The following is a 15,757-nucleotide window of genomic DNA, read 5'->3' as shown; positions in this document are numbered from 1 at the left end:
AACCTTCATGAAAAAATGCCCACAGGACGAGGTGGGAAATTACAGAATCACATATGTTTCTCTTAACTGAAAAGTTCACATAAAAGTTCACATTTTACAGTAGGATCCATGTATATTTTTCTTAACTGAAAAGTTCACATACTTTCTCTTAAAATACGGAGGACAACTCAGGCTGCGAGCACTGGTTCTCTGGGGTCCACGGTCAGCTTATTTTATTCCTACATGCAGCGGGAACAGAGGAGATTTCCAGTCTCTAGAACAACAGCAATATAAAATACTAGAGTGGCATTTTATATTGTTGTGCTCTTTCCTCTTGATTAAAATATTTGACACTAGGAATTGACATATTGCTGGGTTTCGGTCAGGTAACCGGGCGCCCCGAATCCAAGAAACAGGCCAGAGTGGCCGAGACCAAGCCAGGCGGCCTTTCCTGCCTCCCAGCTGCTGCTCGTCCCTGCAGCCTTCGAGGGGGCGCGAAATGGCATCTCCAGCCACCGCACGGTCTGAACAGGACCGTCCGGCCCTCGATTTCTGCTGGAGTCTGTGTCGTCGCTCGTGCTGGTCAGTTTCGGCTGTCTAAAGTTTGAGCGATGCTATTTAAGCACGACGTTTCTAGGGAGCCTCCAGGGACTGACGTGTCTGGCTTCCCACCCACCCCAGATCACTGAGCGAAAGGGTAGATTGCATCTCTACTTATAATTTACGTGCAGGATTGTCAGGCGTTATTTATGTCGAGGATTGTTTAACCGGTCGTGACTCGGGGACTTGACACATTTTCGCCATCTGCTCTCGGACTGCACGTTCCCTTCTCTCTCGCAGAAGCCGGCGAGAGTTTGGCGAGCGAGTTCCTGCACTCGGACGTGTGTCGGGTGAAGACCGGGGAGAGCTGCTCCCCCACGGCACCCCAGGAAGGTAGGCCCACGGTGGCGCCAGGCCCCTCGGGTGGTGCCCATGACGTCGAAATCAGATGAAAGCGGGGTCACTGCTCGGAAGCCGGGCCGGTGGCACGGGGGGAAAGGCTGGACGATGAAGGGAGAGGAGGCTCCGTGGGAAGAAGCGCTCCGTGGACTCAGCCGGTGTCCCCCGAGCACCCACTGTTTGCCGGGACCGTGTTCTCCACTCTGAGACTCAGTAACGTAGCAGGGAGGCGGGCGGGCGAACGGGGGTTACTCGAGCGTTGCCAGACGCTGGGGACGAGGGCGGAAGACAGAAGATGAGCACCCAGCCTGACAGTGGAGTAAGAGTGTCACCAGAGAGGCGATGGCTACACCGAAACGAGAACCTCGGGCGCAGGAGGAGGGGCAGGCAGCCCAGCCAGAATACAGCAGGTGTGGGGAGCTACTGATTGTGAGGAAGAGCAGCAAGGAGGGAAGCCAGAGGTTGATAAAGGGCCAGATCACGAAGGGTCTTACGTGTCAGGCCAAGGAGGTTAAGCTTCGCCCAGCAGGTGATTGGAAGTTGTTGAAAGGGGAGTGATGTGGCGAGATCTGTGTTTTAGCCAGGCCGTTCTCACTGCAGCTGGAGGAGGGAGCAAGGCGGGCAGCAAGGCATGGTTCTTCCTCCAAAAACCAGTGAGAATAGACAACCTCCAATACAAAGCGATTTATCCAGAGGCCGTGTGTAAGGCGTTGCTGGGTTTCACCCTCACAGCGTCCGCAGTGAGGAGCCCGGGCTCGGGGCATCCCCCTCAGCCGAGTGATGGGAGGCTCGTGATTCAGAGTGAAGCAGCTTAACTGAGGTCAAGTGCCTGCTCAGAGCTGGAAAGGAAGGGCATACTTTAGATTTAATAGAGGGAAGGGCGGTTCTCACGACCCTTGGAAACGAGCAGAGGCCGGTGATGGAGACGGCACCGCCCCAGACGCCTTCAGCTCTTTGAAAGAATGTGTGACGCTTGAGTCCTTCGTTTTATTTTTTCCTGTCCCCGACACCTGCTGGCTGGAAGGAGGTTCGGGAGCCATCGTCACGAACCTCCCTCCCCGCACGTTTACGTCTGTCTCCCTCGCCATGTTCACAGAGCTGCCCCCGGCCGAGGAGACGGAGCAGGACCAGGAGCACACGTGCGAGACACTGCTGATGTGCATCGTCACCGTGCTGAGCCACGGGCTGCGGAGCGGGGGCGGCGTGGGCGATGTGCTCAGGAAGCCGTCCAAAGAGGTGGCCGTGTCCCCGGGGAGGGGCAGCAGAGGGCTGGGTGGGCGGTGGGCGCACAGCCCGGGGGCTGCCGTGCAGACCGAAGCCACGTGGGAATGCTGGGAATGGGGACGCAGGGATGTGTGGCCAGCTCCTGAGGGCTCCTTCCCTCCCTGTTCGTCACTCTGGCACCACGCACGGGACCAGCCCTCCAGTCACACTTAAGCGATTGTCCCTTGCAGGGTTGGGTCTGGCCCAGCTGAACACGCTTCCACGGCCCCATAGCCCCCAGGAGGCTCCCTCCTGCACGGGTGACACGACACTCGGGGACGTCACAGTGTAGGCACAGGGCATGGAAAGAGACGCAGTCGTGGCTTTTGAAGTTTTGATGCCCTGTTTGAGTTTGGCCACAGTAGACTGGTGGGCGCTGGTGGGGGCCGGGGCGCACCAGGGTGTTGGGTCCTGAGTCCTCCGCCTTCTGCCCTGACTGGAGGGCGGCCTGGTGACCTGGCTGACTGGCCGCCTCTTTCCAGGAGCCGCTCTTTGCCGCCAGAGTCATCTACGACCTCCTGTTCTTCTTCATGGTCATCATCATCGTCCTTAACCTCATTTTCGGGGTCATCATCGACACCTTCGCGGACCTGCGGAGCGAGAAGCAGAAGAAAGAGGAGATCTTGAAGACGACGTGCTTCATCTGCGGTGAGCGCGCGCCGGCTCTCCGTGAGGCGCCGCCCTTGGCCTTGGCAGCGCCCGCTCCGCCTCCCTTCAGCTAGGACAGAACGGGGGCGGGGGGCCGGGGGTCCGGCTCAGCCGCGGCCAGCTTGGGGTACGGAGTGAGGCTTTGGGGAGCAGACACGTGATCGCACCTCACGTGGACGTATCTCTGGGGTTTTTTTGCCATTGGGCCGTGCGAGCCCCACGCTAAGTAACCCCGCGGACGGGCTCACCGCAGGCGGCGACAGGCTTTGCGTGAGCAGGGCGCCCTCGCAGAGTGAGCGTTTGGGGGAGAGTTCAGACCTGGGTTCTGAGTAAGCTGCTGCCACTTACTCACCGTGTCACCTTACGGTTTAGTCACTTCTCTGAACCTGCACTGCTCATCTGTGAAGTGGCTACAGTCACACGTCCTTCCCATCATGGTGGGACTGAGGAGGGCTAGTTCCCGTGCCGCTCCCCGGACAGCCCGCACAGAGCAGGCACACCACCGGTGACAGGGAGGGGGCCACGTGGGCACCAAGAAACATCACCTTCGCCGCAGCGTCAGGAGCACATGTGCATGGAAGCTTTTGTAGGAAGCTGGGAGCTGAGTAATCGTTTCGGGATTATTCATAATGTAGTTACTAAATGTACACACTTCCTCCTGGTGTGTGTACTCAAAATACGAGCATTTTCCATTTTACAACTTCTTTTTTGCTTTTTGCCCCCTTTAAAGCCTTTTAAAGTATTTGGTTTGACATAATTTTCCAGAGTTACAGAAAAATCATGAGTAGTACAAAGAATTTCTACATTCCGTTCACCTAGATTCCCCAGATATTAAAATTTTACCTGATTTGCACACACACACACACTTTTTCTGAATAGTTTGAGACTGGCTGACACAACGCCTCTTTATCCCTAAATATTTCAGTCGTCTCTAAAAACAAGAGCCCTCTCTTACACACGTGCGCTGACACGGATCCAGTCCTGTTCTCTCATCTATGGGCCGAATTCAGATCTCACCCTGTATCTTAACAACGTCCTTCAGAGCCAGCAAAAGTCCGGGTTACGTGGCGCATCTGGCCATCGCGCCTCTAGCCCCGCCCCTACGTTTTTGAAGAATGTAGGTCGGTCAGCTTTTAGCATGTCCCTTGGTTGGGGTTTGTCTGATGTGTCCCCACGGTAAGGTTGAGGTTATGCATTTTTTACAGGAACATCAAAGACGTGTCACGGTGTTCCCCTCAGGGTATCGCATCAGAGGGCACGGGCTGCCAGCTCACTTCCTCACCGGTGACATTGACTTTGCCCACTTGGCGAAAGTGCTAATTGCCAGGTCTCTCCCCCGCTATAAAGTTACTGTTTTTCTCTCTGCAATTAAGAATCATTTTATGGGGAGATACTTTGAGACGATGTAAATGTTTTATTATTCCTCAAATTAAACATTGACTTGCTTGTTCTAGCATCCATTAATGGTTCTTGCCTGAATCTATTATTGTGAGAGTCACCAACTGATGATTTTCTTATTTTATTATTCTTCCTACATTTCTTGATTTCATTTTTCTAAAAGTAATTTTCTCTTCTCCCTACCCATGTATGTATATTTTGTATGTTTGTATTTGTAACAACATAGATTCACAGATTTTTATTTTATTCATTGGATTATCGTCTTGTATCATCATTATTTACTGTGATGCTCAAATTGTCCCAGATTTGTCCAGTGAGAGCCCCTGCCTGCTGGCCGCCGTGTTTTGTCACGTCATGTGTTTTTTTTAACATCCTTCCTTCCTTTTTTAACACCATGAAATATTCCCGGCTCAAGCTCACCTTGACCTTTCCTGACCCAGCCCTGTCGTCAGCTTTTCTCCGAGGAGCGGAGAATGGTGGTTAGAAGCCGAGATCTGAGGACTGCGTGTGCTCATTCCCGTTGGTTGATGGGGGCACACATTTAGGGGAGGCATGTGTGTGTGGGCGCGTGTGTGTGGATACACACGTGTGCACCCACACAGCTCTGTGTCGCTCTCTTGACCTGTGTGGAGAAGCTGAGTTCGCACCGATGCGCCTTTCCGTCCGGCATTGCAGAGCTTACTCTGTCTCCTCCCTTTCTATATTTGTGCTCCTTTCTTTGACAGTGAGAAATCTGGCTCCATTATCTACCATATACTCATTTATTTGCTCAATCTGAGACTACATAGAAACTGGTTTCGGAATTGCTCACCTGGACCTCTGCAGAATATAAACTTAGCAGCTAGAATTAAAAACGTGTTTAAACGTCTTCGTGTCCTTGTTCTGTCTCCTCCAAAACCTTCCGCTGTGTCTACGTGTTGGCACTGGCCTTGGTGAGGGAACCTCACATGCGCTGGTGGCCTGCTGTGCATGAGCGTGTCACACCCCTGCTTGTGTAACCCCGTTCCCTGACGATCAGTGTTTGTGTCGTCAGGACACGTGGAGAGCGACTCGTGACTGGTAAGTGGCAGAGGTGGGCTTCGAACTCAAGTCGGTCTGACTCTCACTGCCTGTGTGTCCTACGAGGATGAATCACTGAGCGCATCTCGAGGCCGACAGGACCAGCTCCTGGTACCGATAGGCGTGGAGCCGCAGCCCCTCCGTCCGGACACCCCGGGCGTCTCTGCACGTGGCCACTCACTTGTGGCCGGGGCTTTTCTGTCTCTTTTCAGGCTTAGAAAGAGACAAGTTTGACAACAAGACTGTCACCTTCGAAGAGCACATCCAGGAGGAACACAACATGTGGCACTATCTGTGCTTCATCGTCCTCGTGAAGGTCAAGGACTCCACGGAGTACACGGGGCCGGAGAGCTACGTGGCGGAGATGATCAAGGTGGGTGGGCGGCCCCGCAGGCCTGGCCTGGGCTCGGGCGCGGGGCTGGGAGCCAGAGGGGGGCCACGTGGCGGGAAATCAAGCTCGCCGTCTGCCGAGCCCTTACCGCGGTCGAGGCGCTGGACCCCAGACCTTCGCGTGTCCCTAGGTGTCCCGCAGAGGTGCCAGCCAGGCGGAGTCGTCCCCGTTTACAGGGGGAAACACGGAAACTGGGTGAGGCGAGCGCCTGCCTCCGAGCTGGGGCCGAGGCCTTAACCCCCGTCTCCCTCCACCCCGGCTCCCGGCTCCCGGCTCTGCCCAGCCTCTGATTCTGGTAACAGTGCTTTTTCTGGTCGGTCCGTCAGTCAGTTCGTTTGGTTCGTGGTTTTTTTGCCTTAAATAAGGCCGGGTCTCTGGGAGGTCTGTTTAAAACATGGTCGCCCGGCAAACTCGACCGTGACTGGTTGGTGTGGACGCAGCCCAGCCTCTCCGGGGGCCGCTTCGTCGATCATCAGGAAGGGACCGTCTGATGGAGAAACGCGAGTGCCCGGTTAATCGTCCTGCTGATGGGAAGCGTGGCCGCCGCGTCCCGGGGCGGGGGGGGGTGCGGGGCGCTGCCACAGGCCTCCAGAGCGTCTTCTCGGGCGGGGCTCCCCGGGGCGTCCCGGCCCAGCCGTCCTTCCATACCTGTGGCTTCTGAGTGTCATTCAGCCACTCGGGCCGTGCGATAGGGAGGAGGCATCGCTGCCGGGAGGGCGACCGTGAGCCACCAGAAAAGCCGCACGGTTGGCTCGCGGATGCCCCACCCGGTCACCCAGGGCCCAGGCGCTCGGCCCGTCGCGGTGTCCTGAAAGAGCTCTGTGTGTCTGTGCGGATGTGATTCTGACACTCGTCACGTACGGAGCCCCCAGGCAAGGTCTGTTCGCACAGGCATCGGCATTCACGAGCCTGGATGCAGGCGGCTGTCGGTCTCATCGCTGGCAGGCCACAGACGATCACGTGACGGCCCCCTCGCTCTCCCATGTGATGCGGGCCCCCAGCCTCCGGGGTCCGGGAGGCTTTCTGGCAGTGCGTGCTGCCTGCGCCAGTGACGTCCCGAAAGGCTCGTTCCGTGCTGCTCAAATTTGGGTGCACGTGTGACTCGCCGGGAGGTCTTGCTAGAAGCCGGGTCCCGATTCAGCAGGCACTGGCTGGGCTGCGGCCTGCGTGTCCCATCAGCTCCCGGGGCCGGCGCTGCTGGTCCTTGACCCACGCTTTGAGTGGCAAGGGTCTCAGGGAGGTGACGACACAGACACCGATTTAAGAACTTGTCCTCCACACCGGCCATGGGAAGGACAAGGAGACGGGTCCCCAATGTGCTGCGTGCGTTTAGCCTCTGCGGTTTGCAGAGCTGCCTCACGTCTGTTACTTGGTTCAGTCGTTAAAATCACCCCAAGTTCCTGTCTCCGTGGTGAATGCAAAGGAGCCTCGTGAGCTGTCGCCCGATGAGGATTAAGAGCCAGGAGTCGCCCCAGCCTGCTCAGAGCCCACGGCGGGCTTCTCCCTCTGCTCCACTCCTGGTTCGTGTGAAAAGCCTCAAGATCTGTGGCTTCAGAGTTCTTAACTCCGAATGTCAGAGTCGACTCTGACGCCGACGTCGTGTGCGCTTGGCGGGGGCTCAGGTGCGCAGTAGAGCGACGGCTGACAGGCAGCACCCTTCAGTGGAGTCTGGGCGTGCAGCCCCGGGATGCCAGCAGGGAGCGTCGGCCATGGCAGGTTGGGACTGGGGCTTCTCAGTGGAATCACTCATGGGGCTGGAACACTGGGAGAGCAGGCGACACGCCCGCCCACATCCTGGACCCACCCCGTCTTTCCCCACGAGGCCCTCGAGGTCCCCAGCATTCCTCCTGACGGTGGCGACCCCTCCGACGGGCCGGCCCCAGGAGGCTGCCGTCACCCCGCACGGAGCCAGGGCTGAGGGAAGTCGGCCCCAGAGGAAACCCTGGGGACAGGCTCTGCAGGGACCTGTGTCCCCAAACAGCCTCTCGCTTAGTGGCAGAGGCTGGGGGCAGGAGGTGAATTCCTCCTCAGCTCCTTCAGCCCACTGACTGAGACCCCAGAGTCCCAGAGACCGTGTTCACAGCCGCCAGAGGACCGCCCAGCAAAAGCAGCTGGTCACCTGGAGGGCCAGGGAGTGTCACAGCTGCCCAGAAGCTTGTCGTTGCAGACAGCGGTGTCGGAAGGTTTTCACCCCCAAACGAACGGCCGGTCAGGAGAATCTACCAGGGGCTCTCTTTTGTGAAGGGTCTGAGAAGCCCCAGTTGGCTTTGGGACAATGACACCTGACCAGCGACGAACCTGGGCGTGGAGGGAGGCTGCCCTTCCCGCCGGAACCGGCTTGGGATCCAGGCGCCAGGGCCTCGTCCCTCTGTAAACGGAAGCAGTGTCTTTCTCGCCACCTCTGGGGGCGCCAAAGGGACATCTGGAGAAGTGCCGTCTCACAGCTGAGAACTTGGCAACCAGATGTTCGCCCACAAATTAACTTCCATGTAAGCGTCATGGAAGATGGCAGCTTCTCGTCTCTGTGCTTCGGGTCACCTTTTCTCTCCGTCCACCGGGGATGGGACTATCCTGGAAGCCAGGCCCGGGCTGGTGGCCCCCGAAAAGTCGTCACTGCCTGAGCATTGGATCTGGGGCAGGAAATCCTAGGTTTGGGTGGCTGCTCTGCCCCTTCCTGGCTGCGCAGCCCTGGGCCAGTCGTGGGACTTCCCTGACCTGAGTCACCATCTGTTGACAGCACCTCACACGTCCTTTGGGCGATGGAAGTGAGGTGAGCATGCGGGCCCAGGGGCGTAGGCACGCAGGGAGGGAGTGGACGACGGCAGGGCCGGGCGGACAGACAGACAGCCGGGAGCCCGTGCTGGGCGAGCTGGCGCCAGCCCCGTCTCCGACAGCCCCACGACCGTGTCAGACGCCTCGGCGGTGGACACATTGCTGCTGAGAAACATCAGAACGGGCATCTTGACGCTCAGAATTCCTCCCGTGGGAAACTCCTGCCTTCGTCACTCTTAAATCTAACGATTGGCAGTGTCCTTAAGCGTCGACGTTGGGCAAGGCCACCACTCTCCTCCTCCCTCTGCCGACTCGGTCACAGGCACTGTGGTTTCCGTCTGTGTGTTCGGGGGTTCGCTGCCCAGGACCGGGGCTTCAGGTGATCGGGGGCGGGGGCGGGGGTGGGGGGAGCCCCACGTGATAGGTTGTCATGATTGCACTGGGGTTGCTGGGAGACTTGCCCCACGACTCGGCACGTGGCGCTGGGGGCGGAGCTGGAGCCAGCCTGGCTGCGTGGACGCTCGGCCTGCCCTTTCGGGACTGGACACACAGTCTGATTGGTGGACGCTGTCCTTTTGGGGAAATGTGACTACAGAGTGACCTCGCTTAGCCCTGGCGGTTCAAGGCAGGAGGAAAGACCCTCGGCGTCCTGTCGGTGCTGTCCCGTAGAGCTTTGGTGGCAGCCTCCGTTAGCAACAAGCTTTTGTGAACCCTGGACATCCACTAAACGTCCTCTGTAATTTTGGTACCACACATTGTTTTTTGTGAATGATTTTAACGCTGTTGGCTTTTCTCCAGTGCCAAACGGAGAGATGAGGGTTTGCGTGCGTCTGTGATGAGGATTTGATAGGCTGTGCAGTCAGGTGGCTTGAACCTGAATAAGTGGTAAATAAGTTGTGTCTTTGCCTGAGGGAATTTAAATACTGCACAGCACGCAGGTGGTAGGTGGAAGATCAAGTTTACAATTCCCAGCAAAGATTCGACCGCCGATAATCTACAGCGGTCAAGTTCAGGAGAAAACCCAGTCCTTAATTTGATAAGCAGAGTAAGTGACTCTTGAGAGTTAGAAACCCCAGAAGCGTTAAGAAGGAAGGTTGGTGGAGGAGACCAAACAGGTCTAAACGCAGCGCGTCTGTCTTGCTAACGTGCTGTCCATTTCATTTCCGTGCGTGCGAATTCCGCCTTTCGGCGTGAGGCATGTTTGCGGAGGTGTTCTGAGTGATTGCATCGGGAAACCGCGTGACCAGGTGCAGTGCCCTTCATCTGTAGTTCAGCATGCCCTGCTGTCTTGGGTGCTCTGGCTCCTCTCCAGGGTGGCATATGAACTGACGACGAAACTGATCGGTGAGCTGCCTGGGGACAGCCAGCTCCCACGACGGCCCCAGTGTCCGGGAGCAGGCGCTGCCTCGGGCTGGCTGATAACGCTCGTCATAGGTCATGTTTACTCAGCACACACTGACACAAACGCCAGGCATGCACAACCCCACCTAGTCCCCACCACAGCATCGTGGGTGGCACTGTTACCATCTCACAGGTGGGCCCCTGAGGGCCACTCTGCTGGGAAGAGCAGGTGGTGAGCTTCAAACCCAGGTCTGCTGAGTCAGCCCGCCTCCCCGAGCTCTCCTGACACACGTGTGTCCAGTGAGGCCCCACGTGTGCTGCACACCCTCGGTGTCCAAGCCTGCAGCCACTGCCTGCCCAGCTGCACGTGCTTCTCCCGACTTGCTCAGGCTTCTCTCCCAGCCTGTCCCCCCGCCCCGCCATGATGCCGAACTGGCCAAAAGAGGCCCCGTGGGGGTGGGGGGCCCAGGGGGAGCAGGGAGGGGCTCTCCTGGGCGACGCCGACAGGCTCATGCATCAATCAACAAGGCGGGAGCTGCGTGCTCAGTGGGGTGCAGTTTTCCCAGCGGCTCAGGCACCCACCTGGAGCGCTGCGGGCTGCAGGTGACTGGCTGGCACCTGGGAATAGCTCGGCTCCCACTCAGGGCGTGTCCGCTGTTGCTTCTGAAGCCGGATCAGCTCCGCCGCCCGCACTTTTGGAACTTGGAACGGGGCACTGGTTCCTTCGGCGGCCACATCTGCAGGGAGGGAGGTGTCCAAGGTAAAGGGGAGGGACGGTTCACCAGAACCACAGCCAGACGGGGGCTCCCACGCCCAGGTGACTCATCGGGGTGGCTATGATTCCCCGGGAATTGAACACGGCAGCGTCTGCCCCATCGCCCTCTAGGCCTGGTGTAGGCTTTTTCTCACAGCTACAGTAGACGTGTTCCTCCTCCACCCCACCGTCTGCTGCCTGCCTCTCTCCCCGTCCGTCCCTCCCTCACACACACACACACGCGCGCGCGCTTCTGCTGGAGATGTTCCAGTGCGTTCCATCTTTTATAGTTCACTTCACCTCTTCAGGAGCCAGCTGTCCAGGGATAGCAAAGCAGGACGCACTTTTCCGCGTCACAGGTCGTGTTGTCGTGGCAGCCAGTGGCATCCTCTTAGAAGGCAGTGGGGTGCTTTCTTTCCAGTAGGAGGGGGCATCCGGGGGCCTGCATTCACGTAGGAGAGCCATTTCTGCCCCAAAACAGCTCCTGGGTAGATTTTCCAAGCAAATAAACTCCATTAGCAGATCAAACACTACTCAGCAGCTCCCCTGAGGAGGCGCAGTGTCGACAGCAGCACTCGGTTTATTCGTGTGTGGTGAGGCGGGGACGTGGGCGCCGTCGGAGGTGCCGCGTTACTGAGGGCGAAGATCAGAACGGGACCTGAACGCCTGTGTGTCACGGCCTCCATCTTAAAAGGGGAGCTGGCCTAAGCCTTTCACCCTTCTTGACCCGAGAGAGCCTGGTGCTGTCAAACCCGTGACAGGCACTTTCCAGAGTGAGGAAGGTGGCTTCCCGCCACCGGAGGCCCACGTGCTGGCTGGCCCGGGGGGAGGGGCCGGGGGACAACGTGGGAGCTGCGTGCAGACCGAGAGTGCTCGTGGGTCGTAGGTGGAAGCAAGGCCCGGACGTGAGCACGGAGGGGGCGGTGGCAGGGGGCACGTGTGAGCATAGAGGCGCACGTGGCTGTCACGGGAGGGTCTCAGGTCAAGGACTTGAGAGCTGGGGAGTCCCCAGCAGACGGGACTTAGGGTGCAGGAGCGAGGAGGGGAGGGGTCCTCAGGGCGTACTCCCAGCTCTCCCCTCCCCTCTCCTGTCCCCTCGCCACCTCCGCCGTGCTTCGTTCCCTGCCAGGCAGCATGTCCTGGCCGTGACACGGTGCCGTGCAGCCCTGTGCTTCCGTGCACATGGACAGCAGCGGGGCCGCTGGGAGGAAGGGCGTGCCTCGCTCAGTTCTCAGGACAGAGATGTCCACGGTGCTGGGGCCATATCGTCAGCTTTCCTGCCGACCCTGGGAGGCCACAGCCTTGGTTAAAATGTCCTCGCTGTGGCTGAGGACGCAGCCTGCGCTGCCCTCCAGCCCCGTTCCCAGGCCGCTTTCCGCAGTTGGCCGGCACCGTGGCAGAGTTCAAGAATGTCGGGGCGAGGGAGCGGGGAGGGGCCTGGCACTCGTCTCCGGGTGGCTGGAAACAGCGTGTCAGCATCCCCGGCCAGCCGGGCCCCACCCTGTGCTCTTGAGCTTGGGTTCGTGTCGGTGGCAGCTGCACAGAGCAGTTGCCAAGCCTGAGTTCGCCACCCAGGCTCACAGCACATGGTGCCCTCTGGTCTAGAGGGCATGAAGTCACCCGTCCTCATTCGGCAGTGCCCGGCGTTCGGACTCCGGCTGCCCTCACCGCCCAGCCCCCCCACCCCGCACTGTCCCCACGCTGACCTTCAGGGAGGCCGGGCTAGGCGCTTTCGTAGCGGGGAGAGCAGGGCACAGGGGGTCGGGCGGGCCCGCGAGCGTGTGGGGTCCCCGAGCGGGGGGCGTGTGCAGAAGGGGAGACGCGCGCCCTGCAGCCCCCAGCTCGGTCGGCCGGAGGCCGGGCTCACGCCGCGCGTCCCCCCCGAGGGTGAGCCAGTCCAAGCACCTCGCGAGGCTCGTTTGGACTGACGCGAATGTGTACACGAGGTATTCGCTCACTCACGCGTACTTCACACACAACTTGGCAGATTTGGCAAGCTCCAGAAATGTGGGCTTCACCCTTCCACACCCTTCCAACCTGCCCGCTGCCCCTCCCCCGCTCCGCAGACCCCAGGGGCTGCCCCTCCCCCCACGCTCCCCAGCTGCACCTGTGGCTTTGCCTTCGCCCCTTCATCTCCTCTTTCCTCTCAATACTGACTGTGTCCGAGGAGCCAGGCTGTGGTGTCAGGTGCGCTGGGAGGTGTGGCACCGTCTGGCCTTAAATGTTCTCACGAGTGTGACTGTCTTTATGAAGTGCACATACTCAGGGTCCTCTGAAACATCTCCGCGGAGTGAAGGCTGCTAGCAGGTCTTTGGGGAACGTGAGAAGGAGGCCAACGTTGGTGTTGGGGCTGCAGCCACTGTACTTAGAAGGTCAGACAGGGGGACCCGGCTCTCGGGGTCACCTGTCACAAACCTACGTCCTCGCAGGCCCTCAGTCCCACCACCTCTGTGGTGAGGAAGCTGAGCTTTGGGGCCTCCTGTGCCATCCAACTCTGCAGTTCCGTGAAGTGTTGGGGGGCGGCCGAGAGGAAGGAGCTCGTAAATCCTAGGGGTCGGGGTGCAGGGACAGGTTAGTCGGACGGGCAACTGGGAAGAATGCTCGTGGCAGGTGACCTCCGAGGCGTGTGGGCCTGTCCTCCAGGACAGGCTTTCCCCTCCACCTCCGGAAGTCGGGGGGACAGCGGCAGATGACATCTCGCTGTCACTTCTCTCTCAGAGGGTGGCTGGGCAGGGCTGGCCCTCAGTAAAGCCATTCCAGTCAAGAGGAGTTTTCTAGCACTCAAGCCCACGGGACGATTGTGCTGCTCACTGGGACGCTACTGTGCGTGAGGCGGACGGGTGTGTGCGCGTGCGTGCATGAGTGCGCGTGCATGTGCGTGTGTGCGCGTGTGTGTGCGCGTGTGAGTGACCAAAGGTGAGCACCAAGGGTTGTTCTCTGAAACAACAGCAGAGAACTTCGGAAAGCTGGTGAAGTCAGCTTAAAACAAACAAAAACCATGATTATATAAAAAGTCATAAGACGTCGAAGTTTAAAGCACAGAGTCGAGGAAAGAGCAGAGGAAAAGCAGTACGAATGGCTAAGGTGCCACCAGAAGCCACCGGGAGCGTTCCAGTAGGTTCCTTAGCTAACCGACAGTGCAGGGGAAGTGGCCCAGCAAGATGTCATGAGCCAGCCTAGGAAGCGCGGGTTGGCCTGACTGTCCTTTGTGAGGCCTCTCCACAGGGCCGGCCCCGCCCTGGCCGGCTCAGGTCGCCAGCTCTGTGACCTCTGGCACCCTCCAGGTGGCAGCCCCCAGTGCCCAGGACCCAGCTGTGCCACCACCGAGTGGGGGGCTGCCTTGTCACCATCCCAGTGGGGCCCGGTGACATCAGCAGTGGCTGCGCAGCTGGCTTTTCCCAGAGATTTCATCAGAACTGGGTGCGGTCTCCTCTGCTGGTGCTGGCCGTCCTCGTTAATGGCGTCCAAAAGCAACTAGGAACCAAGTCTGGGGAGGAAAAGTGGTCGTTCCAGCCCAGCCGAAGATTATGTAACGTGACCTGTTTGGGGACTGTCATTCAGAGCTCAAGGAAGGAGCCACACGGACACCTACACTTGGGATCAGCTGTGCCGGAGAAAGACAGAGCTGCATCTCTGACGTCACACCCCGGAGGAAGGGAGGGACGAACTTCCCGGGAGGTCAGCCTGGACGGCCTGAGGTCAGCCACGCCACCTGAGATCAGCCTGGACGGCCTGCTGACCCCGGACCAGCCGTGACCCTGGGTCGAGGCGCTGGTTATGACACTTCTGCATGATGCTTTCCAGTTCGGGGGACACTTTCTCACAGCCGTTGGACGCTAAAGGCCACAGAGGCCCAGGCCGTGTCTGAGTCATCCACGCGCTCACTGTCCAGGAACACGGCGGGCACCACGGCTGGAGTCCTCAGCTTGTCCTGCTGCCGCACTGACGTCACCAGGCTGCCACAGTGACATGCCTGCGAAGCACAGGGGCGTCACATGTGGTTTGGAACAGAAAGACCTACATCCTTGAACATGGGGCCGCCCAGCAAAAGTCTGGGTGTGGGATTTTTTTTTTTTAATTACGAGACTTTATTTTTGACAGCAGTTTTAGGTTGACAGGAAAATCTGGGCAGAAAGCGCTGCATTCCCGTGTCCCTCTGCCCTCCTCCCCCACGTTTCCCTGTCGTGAGCATTTCGTGTGGCTGCAGTGGACCGGTTACAACCGACGAGGCCGCGCAGATGCAGTGTTACTGACCGCAGGCCAGAGTCACTTAGGGTTCGCTCTCCGTGCCGTGAGGACCTGGATCCACCGTCACAGCAGCAGACGGAACAGTCCCACCACCTCTGAAACCCTCCGTGCCCCTCCATCCCCAACTCCTGACCCGTGTCCCCAGTCGAGGTCCCCTTCTTTAATTTGGCCTTTTTTGGAAAAAAAGAAAAAACGTATAACAGATACTATAAATGGCAACTGCAGAGTCATTAAGTATAGCTAGTGATCATTATCACCGGTTTCCACCCAAAACAACAGATTCTGGGTTGGGTTGGGTTTTGCACCTTTGCTGCGATCTCAGAAAAGGGAGCTCGAAAGATTTTCTTCCTCGTCAGTGGAGGGGATCACGCTAACTCAGAGGGGACCGACGGGTTACAGCTGAAGTGTGCTGGATTTCCCTGCCCGGGAGCCCACAGCTGTTTCCAGCCCCCCACCCCCGCCACCCCCGCCCGGTGCCTCTGTCCCTGTTGTCACCTAAGCAGCCCCAGGCATCCGGGGGAAAAGCTAGTGCATTGTCCTGCTTGGTAAGATGAGCAGAAAGTCAGTTGCCACTTGAGTTGAAAGGACAGTCTTTGCCTTCTGGAATCTTCCCAGAAGGACTTCGAGGGGCAGAGAAGCAAAAGGCCCATTTTTCCCGGACCCTTCTCTCCCGCAGTCCTGTTTTTCACCCTCATGCCCCCCCACCCCGCCCCCCAACACACACAATCTCATTTCTCTAGTCTGACTGTAGAAGAATAATAGATTCAACAAACATTTTCACTGTTTACCTGGTAAACAAAACTGTCTACCTGAGCAGACTTTCTCCGAGTTGGTAACTACTTCAGTAGCCTTTCTTAGAACAGCCTCTTCCCTTGAACCTGGGAAGAAGAAAAAAAACGCTTCTCAGAATGATTAGCATTTGCATCACACAATCCAACTTCCTGTCCTCCTCCCCGGCTCTGTCA

The 15,757-nt window shown here is 58.4% G+C and overlaps 1 protein-coding gene and 1 long non-coding RNA gene across 3 annotated transcripts in view; one reads left to right on the top strand and one right to left on the bottom strand.

Moving 5' to 3' along the window:
* Positions 1-15,757, top strand: part of ITPR1 (inositol 1,4,5-trisphosphate receptor type 1) — a 332,592-nt gene that overhangs the window by 303,519 nt on the left and 13,316 nt on the right. The window contains exons 59-62 of the mRNA XM_015587167.2: positions 820-912; positions 2,015-2,154; positions 2,664-2,829; positions 5,499-5,659. Of these exons, the coding sequence (XP_015442653.1) occupies positions 820-912; positions 2,015-2,154; positions 2,664-2,829; positions 5,499-5,659 (560 nt within the window). The remainder of the gene's footprint in view (positions 1-819; positions 913-2,014; positions 2,155-2,663; positions 2,830-5,498; positions 5,660-15,757) is intronic.
* Positions 14,579-15,757, bottom strand: part of LOC107195476 — a 1,561-nt gene continuing 382 nt past the window's right edge. For both annotated transcript variants that reach the window (XR_003045493.1, XR_001516632.2), the window contains exons 2-3: positions 15,581-15,670; positions 14,579-14,962 (exon numbers count right to left, since the gene is read on the bottom strand). This is a non-coding gene — a long non-coding RNA (uncharacterized LOC107195476). The remainder of the gene's footprint in view (positions 14,963-15,580; positions 15,671-15,757) is intronic.

This window comes from Pteropus alecto, unplaced genomic scaffold (genome assembly GCF_000325575.1).
Source record: "Pteropus alecto unplaced genomic scaffold, ASM32557v1 scaffold53, whole genome shotgun sequence".
NCBI classification, from domain to species: Eukaryota; Metazoa; Chordata; class Mammalia; order Chiroptera; family Pteropodidae; genus Pteropus; species Pteropus alecto.
This window is presented reverse-complemented; position numbering and strand designations above follow the sequence as displayed.